At 31.6% G+C, this 24,054-nt stretch overlaps 1 protein-coding gene across 1 annotated transcript; it reads right to left on the bottom strand.

Moving 5' to 3' along the window:
- Positions 1-7,542: 7,542 nt before the first annotated feature.
- On the bottom strand, positions 7,543-11,802 carry LOC114165975 (receptor protein kinase-like protein ZAR1). Its single transcript, XM_028050622.2, has 2 exons — positions 10,013-11,802; positions 7,543-8,534 (listed from the first exon to the last, which is right to left on the bottom strand). The coding sequence occupies exons 1-2, from the start codon at positions 11,520-11,522 to the stop codon at positions 7,900-7,902; spliced, it is 2,145 nt and encodes a 714-aa protein (XP_027906423.2). The 5' UTR covers positions 11,523-11,802; the 3' UTR covers positions 7,543-7,899.
- Positions 11,803-24,054: the final 12,252 nt, after the last annotated feature.

The raw sequence follows: 24,054 nt of genomic DNA, 5'->3' as shown, positions 1-24,054 counted from the left end.
GATGTTTATTGTAACTGATTTTATAAATTATTTTAAATTTATTTAATTATGAATGGACTTTTAATTGGTAATCAGTAATATTATTATAATTACTATTATTTTTGTTATTATTACTCGAATCAATAAATATATTTTATTTTAAATTATTTCTTTAATTATTACTAAATAAATTTTGAATTAGTATTTATTGAAAATATCTATTACTTTTTATTATATTCATCTATAAATTCATTTTCAATATTAATTTATTTTTATAATTACCGTGGAGATAAATTGTTTTAATCATAGTTATTATTTGATTATGAACAAAAAAAAATCAAAAATCACTTCACATCATCTTTCTTCATTTGCAGTATATCCATTGTTGATATTATAACTTTATTCAATAATTATCTTTCATTTTAATATTTTTATTCAATTATTAATTTTATTTTTACTATTATTATTTGTTATTATAAATATAATTAATTTTTATATTTTCTTTTAATTAATTTATGTATTTATTAATATTTTTAATGCTAATATTTTAATACTTATTAGAGGTTGAATTTATATTTATTAAAAATTAGAAAGACTTATTTCACTTTATTATTGTCATTTAAAAGGTTAGTATAAATTAATATTATTATTTTAATTATTTTGATACAAAAATTGTTGTGATTAATTATTTAAATTTTTTTCATAATACTATTATTTTTATTATTATTTTGTACATGATTCATATCATTATTCAACTATTATTATTATTATTATTATTATTATTATTATTATTATTATTATTATTATTATTATTATTATTATTATTATTATTATTATTATTATTATTATTGTTGATGTTGTTTTGTATGACTTCTATAATGTATAATATATTTATATTTTATTTTAACAATAACCTGATTATAAGCATTTCATGTTATTTTATTTTTTTAATGAAAATTATATATATATATATATATATATATATATATATATATTTTAAATATTGGTTAAAGTTTTTTATATCTACACTTGTGTTAACAAATTCTCACATAAACTTCATAAACATGGATTTGTATTTTAGTTGTGTACAGGATCTATAACGCACAATATTCTTACATTTGATTTAAAAAATATCTTGTGCATTTTATTTTAATTTTATATATAACTTAAAAATTTAATTATAAATTTTTACTATTGTTATTATTAATATAATTAGTATTAATAAATATGTATTATTGTTGTTGTTATTAGTAGTACAACTATTATTATTATATTATTACTATTATTATTACTTAAATTATAATTATAATTAATAAATATTTATTATTATTATTACTGTTATTATTTTTTGTACAGATCATAACACATAATGTGTCTACATTTTATTCTAGAGATAATTTGTGTATACACATTTATGTAATTCTAAACCTTTTAAGTGTATATATATATATATATATATATATATATATATATATATATATATATATATATATATATATCACTTAAATATAATAGTATAAACGAAATATTTATTTAAAAAAAAATATAAAAATGTAAATTTAAAAGAAAACATAACAAAATTGACGTGAGCAATTATAGACATTTAATGTTATTCTATCTTTTTTAATGGGAATTATATATATATATATATATATATATATATATATATATATATATATATATATATATATATATATATATGACTCTTGCACAGAATAATTTATATTTAATTTCACATTTTTATGATTTCATATGATCGATTTATTTTAAATATTAGTTAAAGTTTTTGTATGTATACTTCTTTTAACAAATTCTGACCTAAACTTGGTTTTGTAGTTTTGTTTTATATAGAATTCACACAACATCGCTACAATTTATTTATTTAGAAAATGATATTGTATATGTATTTTATTTTAATTTTATATATAACTTAAATGTTTAACTATAAATTTTGACTATTGTTATTTTTAATATGATTAGTATTTGATAAATATTTATTATTATTGTTATTAGTAGTACTATTAATATTATATTATTATTCTTATTTAAATTATTATTATCATTTTTAATGAATATTTATTATTATTATTATTATTATTATTATTATTATTATGTCTCTATATTTTATTTTAGTTATAATTTGTGTATACGCATTTTATGTATTTTAAACCTTTTAAATATATATATATATCCAATTAATTTTAAATACTGGTTTATGTTTTTATATTTATGCTTTTGTTAAAATTTTAACATCATTAACTCCGTTTTTATTTTTATTTTATACATGATAACAAACAATACCAACCTCTTATTTAAATCTTGGTTAAAGTTTTTGTGATTTATATTTAACTTAATATTTTTATGATTCCATATCGCGAATTTATTTTAAATATTGATTAAAGTTTTTATATCAATACTACTATTAACAAATTCTAACATAAACTTTGATTCCATATGCACTTAATTTTAACTTTATATATTACTCAAAGGTTTAATTATAAATTTTGATTATTGTTATTATTAATATGAGTAGTATTAATAAATATATATTATTGTCATTATTATCAGTAATATTATTATTATTATTATTATATTATTACTGTTATTATTACTTAAATTATTATTATTAATAATATATATCTAGTATTATTATTATTATTGTTTTGCACGAAATTCATAATACATAATGTTTCTACATTGTATTTTAGCTATAATCTGTATATACACATTTTATGTTATTCTAAACCTTTTATATATATATATATATATATATATATATATATATATATATATATATATATTCTGGTTAATATTGGTTTCATATGGTCAATTAATTTTAAATATTAGTTTAAGATTTTATATTTATGTTTTTGTTAAAAACATTTAATCTCATCAACTCCAATTTGTAATTTTATTTTGTATATGATTCATAATGCACAATATACCAACGTCTTAATTTGATAATGATATGTCTATATACATTTTATTTTAATATAATATATAAATTTCAATCGTACAACAATATTGTTTTATTATGGATATTATAAATATTAAAAATAGAATTATTATTAATATAATCTAATATTATTATGTTTTTTAAATACTATATATATATATATATATATATATATATATATATATAATTATACAAAATTATAAAATTAAATATATATTTATAATCAAATACAATTATAACACTTAATAATATTATATAAATTAATTATTTTTTTAAATATAATAATTATTTAATATTTTCTTAACACATAATTAAGAAAAAAACAAAGACCCATGCGTATTCACAGGTCAAAACCTAGTTTGTTTGAAAATCTCAAATAGATTTTTATAATTTGAGTGAACTCAATTGAGTTTTTATTTTAAAAAATTATAACAATTAAGTTATTTCTTTTAATATTATACCAACAATATTAAATGTCTGTTATGTATCAATCTATTCGTGAGTTTTTTTTATTATTATTTTTAAACAAATTCTTTTGGTCACATCTAACTTTGTATCACGTGTTAATTTATTGTCTTATTTCTAATTTGGTATTTATATTTACTATTTTGATTCAATTTAGTCCTTTTTAACAAAAATTGAGCAATTTTGTCTTTCTACTTGAGATCAAATTTAACTTTTATATAAATATTATAAAGATAATTTTATTAAAATCTATAATTGTATTAAATATCTTTAAAATTATTAAGTTATTTAAATTTATAAAATTCATTAAATTTTAAATATATTTATCTTAAATTGTTTTAAAATTTTATATTGGAATTTATAAAATTCCTATTTTTAAACTAGCACTAACATTTGTATAGAAGTTACTGATATATACTATACAAATATTTGAAATATAAATTTATAAATCTATATAAATTTATACCCTATCTATTATTCCGCGAGTATCCATTTACAATATCCATTTTTTATCCATTGCGAATTTTTTTCACATATACTCATGGATACGAATTTTTTTGACTTCTCTGATATTGATCCCAACTATCATATGACGAAATAATGTCAAGCAAATATACATGATTGTCTGATATGATCCTGAGTAGATGTAAGTCGAGATCGTTTTGATATTTCATGTGATAAAACGATTTCGATTATTATGGACCAAGATAATCTCAAATATGTACAATAAAATAATAATAATAATAAATAAATAAATAGAAAAAGAAACCATTTTGAGAAATCTAATTAGATGGAGCCAACTTTTCAAGGGTTGAAAAGAAATAATTAACTAGAAAAGTGAATCTGAGTTGCCAGGAGCAGGAATGGTTGGAATTAAAGATGTAAATGTTGCATGTGGGGGACACTTTTTCACAATCGCTTTGCATTTGAAGAAAGCGACTTTCTTCTTGTATCTCCAAAATATTTTTGGCACCTCCAAACTTTTTTCAGATCTTAAAAATACTCCTTGACCATTTAAATAAAATCACGGAACACAAACTCCAAAATTACTTCTAAATGTCAACTTCTAACAAAAAATACTTTGGATGTCAAAAATATATTATTGAAAGTCTATATTACTAAAAATTAATTTTTGAAATATATATATATATATATATATATATATATATATATATATATATTTGTTCATATTTTTTTAATTTAAAATTTATCTATTTTTATTTTTTTTAGTTTAATTTATTTTTTAATACATTATATAAAAATAAAATTATATATATATATATATATATATATATATTAATTTTTAGTTTATTTTTTAAATATATATTAAAAATACTTAAGAAATAAATTAAATTTAAAATATTTAAATTTAAAATTTTAAAAATATTAATTTTGTTTTAATTTTTTTAATTTTATCTAAAGTTTATGTTTTTGAAATTTTAAATGTTTTTATTTTATTTATTTATTTATCTTTTATGTTTTCATAATTTTTAATGTATATTTTAAAAATAAAATAAAATAAAATAATTAATTTAAATTATGTTTTATTTTTTATAATTAAAACAAATAAATTTTATATTAGAAAAAACGAAAATATATATATATATATATATATATATATATATATATATATATATATATATATATATATTTGAAAGTCAACTTCCGGTGTTTATATATTTGGAAGTCGACTTTATGTACATATTCTTTTTGACATTTGGAAGTTTAAATTATTTTTGCTGAATGTCGACATCACAAAATCGATATATGAAGATAATTAGGAGAGCGCGATCTGTAACACTTCATTTAATTAATAAAGCTAATTAAAGGAAGTATCACATAAAATAATATAGAAATACGGTTCAGGAGTTTAAAACTTACTCTTTACAATTATCCAAGAAAGTCCGACAATAAAAGGCACACCACCATGCCAAACCGGTACAATGACAAAACAACAGTAGTTGATAATACACCAAAAGCCAAAACGGAACATTGGCCGTAACCTTAGAGGAAAAGCCCAAATAAAAGAATTCCAGTCCAGGTAGACTATGTAGCGGAATCATCCCTTCCCTATTGACCTCGAGTACCTCTCGGATCTGCTCCCATCAGTAAATTGATGATCATCGCAAAAGTAAAAGAACAACATACAAGCAATCAAACAAGCAAGGGTAAGCTAGAGTAGAAAATGAATTATCATGCGGTCACATACTATTACCCAATCCAAGCAGGATTTATATATCATCCCAACATGTTATGACTTTCTCAAGCAATACACTAGACTCTGATTCGACTCATCCGGATATGTATAATTTAGTCGGATTCAGCGGATGCTTGCACTTGTGGTGGATATCTCTGCTCACCCCCGAGCTAAGTGTTACCAGTGTTACAATGTTTCCAATCCCCCCTGAATGAGTTTCGAGCCTCTGGCTACTCTCACCACAAGAGTCAGTCCACTCTAAGTGAGACTAACTGACTCCTTAGAGTGTCAGGATGCAACTTTACCATGAATCCTTACCAAATTATACGGATGGGGCACCACCATGAACACCCACTAACAGGGGTCATGGAATTACGTCCCGACCACTGAAACATGACCCTGAAATCTCACTTAGAGATTCCAAGGAATTACGCACTGACACAGACCAATCATACTCAATCAATCAAGAAAGATTTATCATGCATATACATATATATCTCATACCAGCTCTTTTTAATCCACCTCTTTCATTTTCCCAGCGAATCCATACCAACCCATTATTCTCAAACCATAGTTGTGGAATTTTATCTCATGCCAATACCATGCCACCATAATACCAACCATCTCATTTGTTTCACATGCCAAGATCACACAATCACATCAATCCAATTTATAACCACAACTTATACCATGCATTTCATTTCGCAGGCCTCATGCATTATATAGAGTATAACATAAATCAAACATTCCAATTAACCAAGCGAAGAAAAATAGCGTAACCTGCAGCAGATCTCGCTTAAGCCAAGAGCCCTCGCTCAAGCGAGAGGAGTACCCTCGCTTAGGCGAGATCGCGAGGGCGCTAGGAAACTTTCGCAGGCTCGCTTAGGCGAGCCCTCCTCGCCTGAGCGAGACAACCCCTCGCCTAAAGGTGAGGTTCCTCGCCTGAGCTAAAACAGGAGCAACATGCCAAGGCTCTCACACTTTCTCGCTTAAGTGAGCGTCTCTCGCCTGGACGAAATAGTGCCTCGCTCAAAACAAGAGCTTTCGCCTGAGCGAGAGCTCGAGTGCAGCCCTGACCTGTTCCTGCAAGTCTCGCCTAAGCGAGACAAGCTTGCTTGGGCGAGAGTATCAGACCTCGCCACTATTTCTCCCTGCCACAGACATATTTTCATACCCAAACAATAATGCCAACCATCCTATACATCCACAGCAGCATACAAGCTCAATCAATCACGAAAGAAATGCAAAACAACAACAATCGCACCAAACAAACAAGAGGGTTCTAACTTCCCTTACCTGGAAAAGCTAGCAGGAACTTTGATACGCAACCGTGAGCACCACAGTTCTATGGACAGACCCAAAACTGGAAACAAACGGTAGAATAAAACCAAAACAAGGTTACCACGAAACCCTAACTAGGATTATAAAAGCGTAGCTGGAGGAAGATTAGTATTAGCTAAGGAGTAACTTACGTGGAGTACGGGAACGAAGTTGAGCTTGCTTGATCAAGATAGCGCAAACCCTAACAATGCTCTTTTGGGGAAAGTTGAGGGAGTCAGCTACATTTCTGTGAATGAGTAAAAGTGAGTGTTAGGACAGATTAGGTCATAATTCGTTTTGGGTCAACCCTTAGACCCATAAGATTGAGGCAGCCCTTTACAATTTAGGGTATAATAATAAGAAAATTGTGGACCTTACATGATCTATGTTATTTTGTGATTAAATGATCAAAAAATAATTTTGTAATTTGAAATATTTTTTAAAATACAAAAGAAATCTCGAAGATACAAGAAGAAATCCGTCGAATAAAAATGCTCAAATTCAATCCAAAATATGCAAGATACAGGGATTGTGAGAATTATTAAAGTGTTCTCATCTCCAAATAATCCCATTCCTAGACCCAAACTGTTACAGCCGTACATGCACAATATCACTGAGAACTACATTGCAAACTCAAATGATAAAATGCAAGATATTATGGTATTGCAATAACATTTTGGAGGAAAACTAATACGAATAAAAATTAAAATATCTAACAATTTCCTCTAACAAAAAAATAATAAAATGAGAATGAGACATAAGCGATAATTACAGCTCTCAAAAAAAATTAATTCATTTCCAGAAACAAATGTAAAAGGGGCTTATCCGAGATTGAAGGAACGGATTTGCAGCACCATGTTGATGCCAAGCATAAAACCTTCTGAGTTACCACAGAAATGCATTGTTAGATTGAAGTGGATCTTTCGAATAAATTCCCATCTCAGACTGAGTCATAGAGCTAGCACACTGCAAAGTTTGAACGTTACGTTCCAACCTTATCAAGATTTTCAGACACAGTTTTCATCCTTGGCCGAGCCTCAGGGTCTCCTTCAGTGCAAGCCAAAGCTACGTGAAACACAGCCAGCACCTCTTTCTTAACACGCACTTCTTGGAGCAGCGATGGATCAACCATCTCAGACAACGGGCTTTCTTGATCGAACCCTTTCCTCACCCACCTTACCAAGTCAGGGACTTCCATGGAAGTTGATGTGGTGGGAGATGATTCCGGTGACCTCCCAGTTAGTATTTCAAGCAACACAACCCCAAATGAGTACACGTCCCATTTCTGGGTGGGTCTGCTGCCAGGGACACGAGCCTCAGGGGCTTTGTAATTGTCGGTTCTCTCTTTCTGGGAAGACTTCATGTAAGGAAGAGCTCCACCCATGAATCCACCGGTGGAGGGGTTGTTGCCGGTGATGCTGATCAGACGGTTCAGGCCGAAATCAGAAATGTAGGGTTGAAAGTCGTTGTCAAGTAGAATGTTGGAGGGTTTGATGTCACCATGGACGAACTTTCTTGGGCTGCATTCGTGGAGATACGCCAAGCCCCTCGCTGTTCCTTTTGCGATTTTCAGCCTGGTGGACCATGAAAGATTTGTAGATGGTTGACCGTTTCTCCCTGCAGTCAAATTGAGTGGAGTGTGAACATTAGAGAAAATCATTTGTAGCATTTGGTACAGAATGCAAATGCAGATCATTGTAAAGTACTTTCCTTGCAATTATAATTTATAAATTTATGTTGACTTTAATAGGATACACTTTCCTACATTAAGTAACACATTTTATTATAAAAATTTACTGCAATATACTACACAATGATGAGCGAATCTAACTTGATAAAAAGTGAAACACAGTTTTGCGATATTAATTTAAGAACTTGTTTGATGAGTGCATTACAGAATGTAATCGTAGTATCTTTCTTTTAATGATATTGTGCCTGAGACAGAGGTGCGGTGGAAGCAAGGAAAAAATAAATAGACCCTTACGAAGAAGATATAAACACTGTGTTTCATAATGGAGAATGTTTAACCTAAAAGATAAATCAAACAATCATGAAACAAAAAGCACCCATTTTCACAACTTTTTCCCAGAATGAAAGGCATAAACGTGAGTGTCCCCTTCGTTTCGGCCTACAAACGTAAGATATATTTAAAAGGAACAAAAAGAGATCCAATCCATCTGACTCAAAGTCTTGGGAAAGAAGGAAAGCAAAGATTTTAAAGGAAAAAAACATTGCAGATAAACAAGTTTTGTTTTGTTAGTGATTAAACGTCAGAAAGACAAGAGGCTTCAACTCATTCTTTTGGTTATAATACGGATCACGGAACAAACACATATATTCTATAGCCAGTATCGTGAAAATCTATGTTTTTTTTTTTCACTTGTAGAAGATTTCTTTAAGAAAACTATCTATCTTCATAGCTACCAATTTTTTAAAAATATTACTTATATTGGACAATATAAAATTACTAATACCTACCTACTATCTCATGAAAAACAGTGGTCGTCATGAGTTACACAAATTCATTTCACGAGTCATAATATAACGAGTATAAATATTTTTTGAAAAATAATACTGTAGAGTATATTCTAGATATAAATGTGAGCGATTTCAAAAAGAAAAAGAAAAAGTTGCACAGAACTCAAGTCCTACTTTATAAATCCCAGCACGAGCACCAGCTTAAACCAAACCACTAAATAAACTTTCCCTTTAAGCAAAGAAATTAAGACTAATTTACAAGTCACATGGACAATAAAGTACAAAACTACCATATGTGTATGTGATGCTTCCGTTATTATACTATTAATCTATCATTCATTCACTCATGATTAGTCATTTTTAACCCATAGATGTCATGCATCAAGTTCAAAAATACCCACCAACCATTAATTAATGTTTTGTCTCGTTAAACCATCTCACTGTTATCTATCAATATCACTCCGATTCAGATCACTTCCATTCAAAGCATGAAGAGAATAACCCAAAATATCAACTCAATGCATCAATACAACAACCCAAAACAAACTAACAAACAAAAAAAAGTGAAGCAAACCAAAAGAACTAAGCACTAAGTGAAACGAAGCAAGAGAACTAACCTCTAAGGGCATGTGTCAGATTGCCATTGGAGATGAAATCACTGATGAGAAGCTTCTCGTCATGTGCCCAATAGTAAGCCCTCAACCTTACAACATTAGGGTGCTTGACCTTCCCAATGGCCATAACCTCTGCAGCAAACTCCTTGTACCTCTGTTCCCCTCCCTCTCCCAGCCTCCTCACAGCCACAGGTACCCCATTCCCCAACACCACCTTATACACAATTCCCAACCCACTCTTCCCCAACACGTAGGCAGAAGCCCTTAACAACTCATCAAGTTCAAAATTCAATCCCTTATCAATCCTCACCAATTCCCCTTCACCCTCACCCTCAGCCCCCTCCACCTCATAATCTTCATCATCATCATCGTCATCACTTTTCTCCCCACTAACGCATGGTAATCCGCCACACAAACACGCACTCCCTTTCTCTTCGCCAAACTTTCTTCTCCTAATGCAACTACACGCATTCTCATCATCCTTTTTCTTCCAATAGATATAAACAATCACAAGCCCAATGAAGGCCACAACAGCAGCATCAGCCGCGGAGATTAAAATAATGAAACCGGGGCTTAACCCCTTTGACCGGTGGACCGGTTTGTTTTGATCCGAACCGGGAGAAAAATCCCGGTCCGAACCGGAACATGATTTTCTAAGAGGAAACCCGCATAGGTTAGGATTTCCAAGGAACGCCGTGGGACCTTGGTTTGAAAACGACCCGGTTTGGGGAATTTCTCCACTGAGGTTGTTATTTTTGAAATCGAAGCTCACCGTCGCCGGCAATTTTCCCAGAGACGCCGGAATCTTACCGGAGAGGTGGTTAAAAGAGAGGTTCAGCGTGCCCGAGAGGGAAACTAGGGTTCCAATTTCGTCAGGGATTGAACCGGTTAACTCGTTCGCGGACAGGTCGAGTTGGAGGAGGTTCTGAAGTTCCGGCCACACTCCGGCGGGAATCTCACCCGAAAATCTGTTGCCGGCTACGATAAGTCGCTGGAGGTTCTTGCAGTTTCCGAGGTGGTCGGGGATGTGGCCGGAGAATGCGTTTTCAGAGAGGTCGAGGTTTTGGAGGCGCGGGAGGCTACAGAGGGAGAGAGGGATGGGGCCGGAGAGGTTGTTGCGGTGGAGGAAGAGGCTGTGGAGTGCGGTAGCGTTGGAGAGCTGCGCCGGGAGGACGCCGGAGAAGGCGTTGTCGTGGAGGTTGAGTCGGCGGAGGAAGCGCAGCGTGCCGAGCTCTGACGGGAGGTAGCCGGAGATGGATTTTCCGGCGAGGGAGATTCCGACCACGCGGGGGTCCTCCTCGCCGGAGATGTTGGCGCAAACGATTCCTGACCAGGCGCAGGGCGTGTCATCGCCGTCGTTCCAGTCGGAGAAAGCGGAGGAGGGCTGGTCAACGGCGGACTTTAGAGCGAGAAGCGCGAGGCCGTCGGAGGAGAGTGAAAGCACCGGAATGAAACTGAACAAAACGTGAAATATGAGAACAAGAAAATGAAAGAGAAACAGAGAAGGCGTCATGCTTGTTTTTAAGTGAATGGTGATTGGAACGCCGCCGTTTTGGAAGAGGGATGTAAGAACGGACGAAAGATTGTGTAATGTGAAGTTGTGAGAGAGATGAGTGTGTGAAATGGTTGTGTTATGTTATATGATGGTTGTTTATGAGAGAAGGGGAAAGAGGGGTTGCTGCATTTATGAGAAGAAGGGTTTGTTTTTAATTTGGTGGGGTCTATCTCCCGCCAAAAACTTAGTGTGAGACTTGCTAACCGAAGGGTGGAAGAGACAAAGAGTGAAGTGTAATGTAAGAAAAACAAGACAGAGAAAGAATAGAATGTTTGTTTTTGTTGTTGTTCTTCTTCACTTGGTTCCACGCATGCAAATGCAACTTCAAATCGCAGTTCACTTTGTCTTATTAGTTCTTCATTTTCTTGTCACGGTTTAATGCTGGTTTTTCTATTCTTATATAAGATTATCCAAATGGGTACATCTAATTTTACCTTTTAGAGCTTATGCACTATGAACATGGATAAAGAAAGCAACTCACATTACACTTTTATTTAAATTGAATGTATTTTTATTTTAAATTATTATAAAAATTGTATTTAATTTTCAAAATTAAACTATAAAATGTTTAGTTTCTGTATGTTATGAAAATAATGTAAAATATATGTTTTTAATGAACAATATGTGAAAGTTTATATTATAGTCTAATCAAAACTCCATTAATACATAGAAAACATACATTCTATTTGTTAAAAAAATTATATAACTTTCATAAAATATAGATTATGAATGAAAAAAATTATAAAGAAAGAACACTATTTAATTTTTCCACAGCTATCCAACATTTTAAAAAACCTAATATATTTTTTTTTCATACAATTTTTCCAAAACTATTTTATATTTAAAATTAAAAATATAATTTTATTAGTGTTAAATAGATATAAAATAAATAAATAATTGAATGTTAATGTATTATTACCCTTTTAATAGTAGTTTAAAAAAATATTTAACCTCTTTTATTTCTTTTACGTCATAGTTACTATATTTTTTTATATGATCATATTATTTTACTATTTAACTAACCATAAAAATCATAACTCAGCGACATTATGTCTTGTTGGTTTAGTGGAGACAGTTTAGGAAATTGATGTAGTTTGTTTAGCAGAAAAAAAATGAAGAAATCAGTTTAAAAAGAATGGTATTATTATATTACTCTTTATTTAGTTTTACACATCTTTCAATTAAATATGATAACGTGTCAAAACGAGTACAAAGCACTACCACCTTTCTTTGTCGATTTTACTCTTTGAGCAAATGAATTACGACAGCAGACATTCTTTTATAAATTTTAAATAGAATAATTTCAAAATTATTTTTAAAATATTAACTCAAATAAAAATAAAGATAAAATTTAACTAAACTTACATTATAAAATATTAGGATGAAGACATGTATTTTTATAAATCCAAGTATCTTGTATTTATGAATTACAAGTTTAAATAAAGTTAATATTTAAATAAACTTTGACTTGATAAATATAAATAATTAAATAAGTTGTAAGTATTCATAAATATGAATATTAGCAAGTGATTAATTAAATTATTTGTTACCATTGCAAATCTTTTGGTGGTCTTATCTTTAACCTCTTCCTCGTTATGATCAAATTACATAATATTAAAATAATATTTTTCTATTTGTTATGTATAAGTTAATTATTTCTGCATAAGGAGATAGCTAAAAATTCACTTATTTTATAACGTACTTTTTTCTTTTCACACCTTATTTCTTCTTTGTCTTTATTTCTTTTTTTTTTTTCTCTTTTCAAATACAAGGAGAAGATTAAAGTTTTCCAAATGCATCTCACAATTTACTTTAAAAGGCCTTTCGTAATGTATGAAAGAATAGGTAGGAAACTGCTTAATCGAGCAACTCATTACTTTTTCAATTACTCTCTAACAACTTGAGAAACTTTTTATTAGTCAGCGAATTTGAAAAAAAGTGGAGGCAACTACCGTTAAAAATGCCCCACAAATGCATTTTGAAAATAGCATTAGTTAAGGGTTTCACAATGAAATATATGTATAACGTTTAAATTGGAACGTGGTTAGGAAATTATTTTGAAAACTAAATTCAAAAATACAAATGATAAATATTATTGTTTTTGAAAATTAATTTTTAGTTTTTCATTTAATCAAATGAAAATATCATTATTTATTTTTCATATCTCCTTTTTCTTTTCTCTTATTAAGATGTCATAATATAATACTATAATCCTATAGGATAAATTGTCAAGATGAATAATACCAACTAGGGACGTAAAAAAAATCCGTACTCGCGTATCCGCGGATAAAACCCGCAACGGGTAGAAAATAAATATTAAAAATGGATACCCGCTACTCGCGAGTACGAATATTTTTGATACCCGCATGTTAACGGGACGGGTACGGATATCATAGTATCCGTACCCGTGGATACCCGTACCCGCTAAACTTTAATTCACAAAAATACCCTTATATATATATATATATATATATATATATATATATATTAGTGAAAAACATTCTGACCTAATTTTTTTTAAGCTGCACATCTCGTCTTGTCTTTTGTCTTCACTCTTCTCACTTCAAGTATTTGTATGTTGCCTTCTCCCAGGTACACCCTTTCATATTCTTCTCTTTCCTTTCTTTGAAATTGGACATATACATCAAACCCTATATAAACAATGACGTCGTTTATAGTATGCTTGTTGTCAAATGATGGAATCAAAATAAAAATACTTGACACGTGGCAATTGAGGTTTATTATTTGTTTATTTTTCAGGAATCAATTCGAGAAAGTGGACTTGTTGCTATTGTGTTAAAGGTCATTTAATATTTACTTTTATAATTATTTTGACTTGTATGAATTTAAATTTATTTGAACTTTATTTAAAATTTATGACAGTGATATATTTTATTTTATTTTATTTAAATTTATGATTAAATATTTTTTTTAAAATAATTTTGTAAATACCCTCGGATACCCGTGAATACCCGCGGATATGAAAAAAATTAGGTGGGTACTCGCATAATGGATACTCGACGAATATGAGTACGGGTACAGGACGAATATTTATTCAGCGGGTAGGGTACGAGGGAGTTACTACCCATACCCTACCCGCCCCGTTGACATCCCTAATACCAACTAGTTAAATAATGAACATTAAATAAATATAATAACATTGTAATTTAGGAGGTCAAATATTTTAGGCTATTTTACTAAATTGATGTAATTAAATGTCGACTTTATTAAAATGGTGCAAAATTTCTTTAAAGAAAGATATGACAATGGGTAAATAGTGTTAAGTTAGTGCAACTTCCTCAGGAGAAAGTCATTTTAGGAATACATTACTTCATTCTAATTGAGTTGAAGTCGTTGTTATAAAGATTCAACTTTGGTGTTGTGAAGAAAGTCGTTGCAACTTGATACAACTTTGATTAATGTTAACTTGTAGGGTTATTTTTTATTTTGTTCATTCAAAGCAAAGTTGTGTCATGCATGATATGACACAACCTCGTGAATTTTTTAAACAACTTCATTGTGGAACTAAATTTGTGACTATGAGATGACTTTTATGTTATTAGCTTACTAAAGTCATGTAGTGTTAGCAGGACTTCAGTGTTATTAGGTTTATAAAAAAGTCGTACATTTAGGGTTGGTAAGATTTTAGTATATTAGGAAATTTTTAAGCTTCATTTTTTACTTGTGTTTAATTAAATTTAATAGAAAAATATATGCATGGTTGTTCTTCAAAAGATATAAATTGATTTAAAGGTTGTGTGTTAAGCAAAGGTTACGGGGCAGGGTTGGGCCAAGGGTGAACAAGGGAGGGTTGTGTGTCATCTATGAAGTTGTCATAAGTAGAGATAGGGAAGGAAGGCATAAGGTAATCTTATATGTCGTGGGTTAAGCAAAGGATGAGTCCACTAAGATGTGGGATAAGAACAAGGAGGCATGCCCGAAGGAGGGGGAGTTCAACCCTTGGGATTCCAAGGAAAAGACTAAGGTGGCTGCCATAATGGAGAAGGAGCTATAATGGGAAAAGTAGATGAATCAAATGAACCATTTGAGCAAGATTCACTATGTTAATTGCGTCCACTAGAGCGACCCAAATTGTTGTGATTGTAGTTAGACCTAAAAAAAATTGTTTAAGTTACGATTGGGGTATGGTTGTAAGGAGTGATCATGGTAATGTGGGTTAATGTGTGCATGGCTGTAGAAGAAGCAACGATTTACATCTTCACTAGACTAGATTCCTCGAGAGTCAGCATAGAACGTGTCTGGAAGAAGGAAGGAAAAGGGTTGCTCTGACAAATAAGGGTGGCTACACCATCAAAAGGCTTAGACTAACCAAAGACTAGCTGTAATACCAAACGATGATTGTTGACAAGAGTACCAATATTCACCAACTGATCAGATATTTGTTTAAGTTGTTGACAATATGCAAAAAAATTTGGAAAGCCATGCATGTGAGGGGAAGAGAAATCATGTTCGAGAGCAACAAAACAAGATTTCTTATTGTCCTAAAAAATGGTAGCCAAACGATTCTAGATAACCATAGTCGTGTATCCTTTCTACATGACAATGGCGAGAAGATTGAAAGAGATGGTAGAGTAGATCCACTAAAGTACAATGGAATCAAGAGTATTCCATTGTTTGTGATCAACATCGAATGGAGTCAGATGTTTCTTCCTAGGTTGAGGGATAATATGGTGAATAACTCTTGGTTGCTTGGGTTGAGGGATAATATGATAAATCAATTAGAATTTAAAATTTAGAGTTTAGAATTTAAATTTTGATAAGTTGCGAAATCATTCATCTTAAATTTTAATTTAAAAATTATTTAACTTTAATTTATTTTTATAAGTTATTTTTTATTTTAAATTATTTTACAAAAGTACGCAACACGTTAGTGAAATAGTCAACAATTATTTTATAAAATCTCATACTCATAAAAAGACAAATTGTTTCACCCGAGACAAATAATATTTATTTAAACATGTAATCAATTTTGTTCTTAATACAATGATTTCGATTATTTTCTAGATATGCCAATTTGCAGATTTTTATTTATTTATCATCATTTTCCAACTCTATTGATCAAAACAATTTAAGGTTTCATTTTTTTTTCTTCTTCTTCCACAGTTTCTACTCCATGTTCTAAACCAAAAAACAAAAAGGTTCGAGAAAATCAAATGAATAACAAGTATTTGTTCAGGGTAAGTAACGAAACCAAACACTCGTGCAAGTAAATCTCTACATCTTGGTCGTCATCATGATATTTTAAATTGAATGCTTGTTAAAAACTACACCAAATTTGGTGATGTCACAAAGCCTAAACTTGAAGCAAAATTTTGGTACAGCACAGAAAACAATCTTTGGATGTTTAACCTTTTTCTGGAATCTTACAAATTCCAGGACATTATAATAGCCTTTTCGGTTAACATGGACTCATATTTTTCATCACATTTCGCACTATGGCACTAGAGACCAATAGGGTCATTAGTGCAAATCCCTTTCTTAAACCAACCACCACTTTCTCACTCAATGGCTTGCTCATGCCATCATCAATAGTACTTTTACACCTTAAGTTTCAACATTTTTTTTTGTTTCGCAAATGACACTCCTTTCATAAAAAAAAAAAATAAAAATCTCCAATAAGACCTATTTGAAATTTAATTTCCCCATTAACACTCTTTAGAGAGTCAAATTTCCACCTTCCATATCTGGGTTTAGTACTTTTTTAGGTTTAATAACATTTTTGTACTTGTATTTAGTGTAATGATTCAATGTTTTTTATTTATTTATTTTTGACTCAATATAATTTCTATATTTTTAAAAAGATATCTTTCTGTTTTAATCACAAAACAAATATAATACTAACAATTAATTTTTGTCAATTAAACAACATTAACTTTATTTCTTTTATTTTACTTTTAAAATTTAGACAATAAATATAAGTGGTTGAATTAGTATATGTCGGATCATTACCCTTTCGATGCTATTAATGTTAGTATAATGAAAGGATCACATTTTACTTTATAAGACTACATGACTAAAAAATAAATAAAAATATTAAATAATTATTAAAAGAGACCAAAAGTGTTTTTTTTTTTGTCACATTGGAGGTTTGAAAAATTAGAAACCTATATCACAAGTCAGAATCTTTGATCTACAATTTTTGTTGTATTTTCCTTACCGAAATTTATTTCTCTTGAAACCAAATTATGAGAGAATTTTTATAACCAGAAAAGTAAAACAGTGATTTGTTTCCTCACGTAAATGAGTGATGCAAATTATTCAATTTTTGAGTGGAATCATCAAGTACAATTGCATCTACGTCTCAATCATGCAAACCAAACTTAGAAGCTAAAAAAGCCACACAAATTAACACAACTTTTCTATACCTCACTGTGCAAAAGTATTCCCTAATCATTTCAAATTCAGTAATGATTTTTCTTGGGGTTTAGAATCTTGAAAAGTTCGAAGTACCCTCAACTAATGGGCATTCGGAAGGGTATTTCGGGTCTTTTTATTTTTTAATTTTTTATATTTCGCTGCAGTATTCAAAATAAACCTAAAACACTTGTAATCCTTCTCACGGTGGCCGCTCTTCTCCGGTGACCGCCTCCGCCCAGCGACTCCCTCTCTCATGCCACCCAACTTTAGTAAGGAAAGGAGTGTCTGTGCAGTTTTCTTTTTTCTTAATCTTTTTATCTTTGTCATTTCTTCTTTTATTAGTTACCACTGCTATTTTCGCTCCCTATTTTGTTTTTTAAATTTAGGCTTTAAATACAATTTTTTCTTGGCTTTATACTCTATATTTGTTCAAGTAGCATGAGTTTACTAAAAATGAAATATATCATCATGTTATCTTATATTTCAAAAGAAACACATCTAAATTCTTTTTAATACCTTCGGATTAATAAAATAAAAAGAAATGAATGAAATAAAGAAAAATAAAGTTATTTAGATTAGGAAAAAGTAAGGAATTTTTTTAAAATTATTTAATTTTTATTTTTAATATATATATATATATATATATATATATATATATTATAAAATGTCTTCCTATTAAATAAAGATACAGTTAAATATTTAAAAAATAAAGTCTTACTAATTGGGTATTCGTTTGAAAATAATTGTAAATTATTTTATATTTGGATGAGTTCTGAATAGTTATATATATATATATATATATATATATATATATATATATATATATATATATATATATATATATATATATATATATATATATATATAATGTCCCATTTAATTTAATAAACATAATTAAAATAAAACGTCACACAAATAAGATATAATAGCGCAGTCCCGGAGTTTAAACTTAACTCCTTACAGTTATCCAAGGCACACCACGATGTCAAAACTAAACCGATACAGGAACAAAATAGGAAATTAAGAGTTAAGCTGATACATGAGCCACAACCCAAAAAGAAAACCCAAAGTAGAAGATTCAGATGACTAAGCAGCGGAACCATTGCCTCCCTGATGACCACGGGTGTTCCTCGCATCTGCTCACATCAACGAGTTGATGATCATCGCAAAAGAGAGAACCACACATACGAAACACACAACAAACAACAGAAGGGTAAGCCAAAGCCAAAAGTGATTTTATCATACAATCAGGCATACTTTCACAATCAACAACACATACATCATCCGAGCATGTTATGAACATTCCATCAATACACTACGACTCAACTCGACTCATCCGGATACATATAATCCATTTCCTCTCATGCCATTATGTAATAATTCACTCATATACAAGCCAAACATCCAAGAGTATAGAAAACATCACACCAGAACGCAATCTCGCTCAACTCTTCGCTCAGGTTGCAGGGTCTCGCTCAAGCGAGAAGGTCTCTCGCTCAGGCGATCCCCCTTCGCCCAGGCGAGAGCTCGACATAAATGTATAGTGACCTCTGCGCATTCTCGCTTAGGCGAGACCCTCCTCGCCTGAGCGAGACGCTCACTCGCTCAAAAATAGAGCTAGTCGCCTGAGCGACCATTTGCGTGGGAAAAACCTGGGCGAGCCTTTGTTAATCTCGCCTAGGCGAGGCAGGCTCGCTTGGGCGAGAAGACCAGTACTCACCACTGTTCTCTCGAGTAACAGCCACCCACACACATCCAAACAGTTCAACAGGCATTTTCAACCGATTATATTCTCACATAGGCCATTCAATCATCATATACGCATCAAATAAGCAAATTCTACCGAAAATATAGTAAGGTCTAGCTTCCCTTACCTGGAATAAGCTAGTTTAAGACTTCGACACCGAACAGCGAAGCACCACAACACCACAGCTTTAGGAGAAGATTATGGAGCTGGAAAAACGAACAGAGTGTGTTTACTACAGGAACCCTAACATTGACCACGGAAGAAGACCAAAGATTGAAAAGTATGAGTTGGGGAACACTTACGTGAGCTAAAGCGAGGTCAAGCTGAACGTGAAACTGGGTATACTTTGGAACCCTAGCGGAGGAAGACGGCAGCAGCTCCAAGGAGGTGAGGGTTCTGTTTTACGAAAAGTGAGCACAAAGTTAGGGTTAGGACAAATTAGGTCTGTTTTCCCCTTTGGGCCAGCCCTAAGGCCCAATAGTTTGGGGCAACCTTTAAATAAAAGTACAGAACGAAAAGTGGGCCTTACAAAATATATATATATATATATATATATATATATATATATATATATATATATATATATATATATATTCTCATATTATATATAAAATTATTTTAATAATTTTTAAAAATACAAGCTTTGACTTTATTTTAAGATTTCACTGTGCAAAACATATATAATTCCTAAACTCATTTGACAAGTGTATTATTCTCTAACAATAAGCATGCTTAAAGTAATTAAATTAATGTAATTTGTGAATACGAGAATACTCATTAGTTTCACTAATGGACTTCAATCATGGAATGAGGATAAGAATGTGTGCTAAAAACACAATAATAGGAATTTGAAGAAAGTTGAAAATATGATATGATTGATATTATCCAAGTTTCACTATGAGGAAGGGTCTCATTTTCATTGTTTTGCTTTACATTTCATCATATGCAAACCAACTCAATTCTTGCAAATTCACTCCTTCACTTTCATCACAACCATACACATGTGGAAACAAAAGATGCGAGACTTTAGAAACTCCAAGAGGAAATGAATTAACAATCCTTTGCTTTGTAGAGAAGTGATTGTGCCAAATAATATAACTTTAACATTGAAAAACAAATAAAAAGACAGAATGTATTGGATCGTTTATTCATGGTTTGTCACTAATCAATCATTTGGAATAAAGTTTTTGAGTTATTAAATATATTTGCTATAGTAATTTAGAAGTTAATCTTGACACGTGGTATGGATAGTTAGTATTGGGCTTTTGGTGTAACTAACCTATGATGGTTTGGACTTCACTTACGACATGCTTGCATTTGCAAACGGAAACGGTAGGAGTACAAAAAGTACAAAAAGACGCTCTCCTCATTTACTTATAATAAATACAAAAATTTAGGGGTTGGCATGGATTGAATTTTTAATGATCCAATCCACATCCATTTTAGATCCAAATAATTGTATTAGATTTTTGATCCAAATCCATTTTTTCATCAAAATTAGTTTGGATTTTTTAAAAATCCATATCCAAATATTTGGATCAAGATTTAAATCTAGTCCAAATATTTGGATTAAGTTCAAAATTCAGAATCTATAATTTATAAAAGAAATTTAAATTCAATTTTCTAAAACTTGTGTCCTTAAGGCCAACACAACTCAGCTTGTCCGAGTCGCCGAGCTCGTTGGGCCCATGAAGGTCTCGAGCCTGCTTAGTCTGTATACGACCTGTCTAAGTCGTCAGGCCGACCCGACCAACCCATCCAAGTCTTTAGGCCTACCTGCCCCGTTCTAGCATCGGGCCTGCCCGATCCATACAGGTCATCTAGCACGGTCCGTCCGAGTTGTCGGATCGACTCAACCTGTCCAAGTCGTCGGGCCCGCTTGGTCCATCAGAGTTGTCGGGCTCGCTCGGTCCATCAGGATCGTCAAGCCTGCCTAGTCCGTACAGGTCGTCGGGCACGACCCATCCGAGCTGTCGGGCAAACTCATCCCAACCCATCTGAGTCTTCGGGCTTGCTTGTCCCGTTCGCATCTTCGGCCTGCCTGGCTTGTTTGGGTCATCGGGTCCGCTTGGACCGTTCGGGTCATCGGGCCCGTTTGGCCCATTTGGGTCATCAGGCCCGTTTGATTCTTCGGGCCCGCTTGGCCCCTTCGATTCATCAAGCCCACTTGGCTCGTTTAGGTCTTCGGGCCCACTTGGCCTGTTCAGGTCATCAGGCCCGCACGATCCCAAAAACATATACTTTTTGCAAATATAATTTCTTTTTGAAAAAGATTAGACCAATTCCGAGGAGAGGGTCTACATCCAAAAGATTCGGCGACTATTCTCACGTAGAGGGCCTCGATCCAAAAACATAAACTTTTTGCAAATATGATTTCTTTTTGAAAAAGATTAGACCAATCAAGAGGAGAGGGCCTACATCCAAAGGATTCAGCGACCATTACCATGTAGAGGGCCCCGATCCCAAAAACATATAATTTTTGCAAATATAATTTCTTTTTGAAAAAGATTAGACCAATCCTGAGGAGAGGGTTACATCCAAAGGATTCGACGACCATTACCATGTAGAGGGCCTCGATCTAAAAACATAAACTTTCTGCAAATATGATTTCTTTTTGAAAAAGATTAGACCAATCCCGAGGAGAGGGTCTACATCCAAAGGATTCGGCGACCATTACCATGTAGAGGGCCCCGATCCCAAAAACATATACTTTTTGCAAATATGATTTCTTTTTGAAAAATATTAGACCAATCCCGAGGAGAGGGTCTACATCCAAAGGATTCGGCGACCATTACCATGTAGAGGGCCCTGATCTCAAAAACATATACTTTTTGCAAATATGATTTCTTTTTGAAAAAGATTAGACCAATCCCGAGGAGAGAGTCTACATCCAAAGGATTCGGCGACCATTACCATGTAGAGGGCCCCGATCCCAAAAACATATACTTTTTGCAAATATAATTTCTTTTTGAAAAAGATTAGACCAATCCTGAGGAGAGGGTTACATCCAAAGGATTGGACGACCGTTACCATGTAGAGGGTCTCGATCCAAAAACATAAACTTTTTGCAAATATGATTTCTTTTTGAAAAAGATTAGACCAATCCCGAGGAGAGGGTCTACATCCAAAGGATTCGGCGACCATTACCATGTAGAGGCCCCGATCCTAAAAACATATACTTTTTTCAAATATGATTTCTTTTTGAAAAATATTAGATCAATCCCGAGGAGAGGGTCTACATCCAAAGGATTCGGCGACCATTACCATGTAGAGGGCCTCGATCCCAAAAACATATACTTTTTGCAAATATAATTTCTTTTTGAAAAAGATTAGACCAATCCTGAGAAGAGGGTTACATCCAAAGGATTCGACGACCGTTACCATGTAGAGGGTCTCGATCCAAAAACATAAACTTTTTGCAAATATGATTTCTTTTTGAAAAAGATTAGACCAATCCCGAGGAGAGGGTCTACATCCAAAGGATTCGGCGACCATTACCATGTAGAGGGCCCTGATCCCAAAAACATATACTTTTTGCAAATATGATTTCTTTTTGAAAAAGATTAGACCAATCCCTAAGAGAGGGTCTACATCCAAAGGAGAACCTGAATATTGATTTAAGCATAAACAAACACAACGTGAATGCCATGTGAAAACTTGCCCCTATGGGCTCTTATAGTCTTGATGGTATGATGTGATGAGGGTGCATGAATGCATGCATAAAACTCTTACTTTTCCTTCCTTTCCTTTTTTTCCTTTTTTTTGGCATTTAGTGAATTCATCTGTGATTTTTTTCTTAACATAAATATACCTTTTTACCAGTATTTTTATTATTTTTACTTACCAACTCAGTGTGACACTTTTACAATAAATTTATGAAAACCCAAATGATATATTTTGCATAGAAAAAACTTGAAAATAGTTTCGATATTAGTTGCATCCTCTATTATGGAATCATCATGCATAAAATTTTTTAACCGCATCAGAGCTGACTAGCAATGGTAACTCCTCCCCATCCATCCTTATGAGAATTAGTGCCCCGTCAGGGAATGCCTTCTTCGCCACATACCCACATACAAACCTTCATAATTTGGAGTCCATTTGCCTTTGTGGTCCTTTTGTATAAGTAAAATCTTTTTCAAAACTAAATCTCCTTTATGAAATTCTTTGGGACCCACCTTTTTGTCAAACGTTTTTTCATTCTATAATTGTCCGTGACATACCGTGGTTATCCTTTTTCCACAATGAGGTTAAATTGGTCAAATCTAGCTTGAACCCATTTCACTTCTTCTAATTGAGTTTCCATTAATAGTCGCAAGGATGGGATTTCCACCTCAAAGGGGAGTATTGCTACCATTCTAAATA

Source organism: Vigna unguiculata, chromosome 10 (assembly GCF_037176805.1).
Source record: "Vigna unguiculata cultivar grain cowpea cultivar isolate G323 ecotype 2 chromosome 10, ASM3717680v1, whole genome shotgun sequence".
Taxonomy (NCBI): domain Eukaryota; kingdom Viridiplantae; phylum Streptophyta; class Magnoliopsida; order Fabales; family Fabaceae; genus Vigna; species Vigna unguiculata.
The sequence above is the reverse complement of the archived record's forward strand: the minus strand, read 5'-3'. Positions and strand labels throughout refer to the sequence as shown.

What these genes read in the sequence shown, in the direction of transcription:
- LOC114165975 (XM_028050622.2), bottom strand. Translation starts at nt 11,522, where the DNA reads ATGACGCCTTCTCTGTTTCTCTTTCATTTTCTTGTTCTCATATTTCAC. An exon ending in TCTGACACATGCCCTTAGAG is followed by an intron (nt 8,535 to 10,012) that starts GTTAGTTCTCTT and finishes ATTTGACTGCAG; the next exon opens with GGAGAAACGGTCAACCATCT.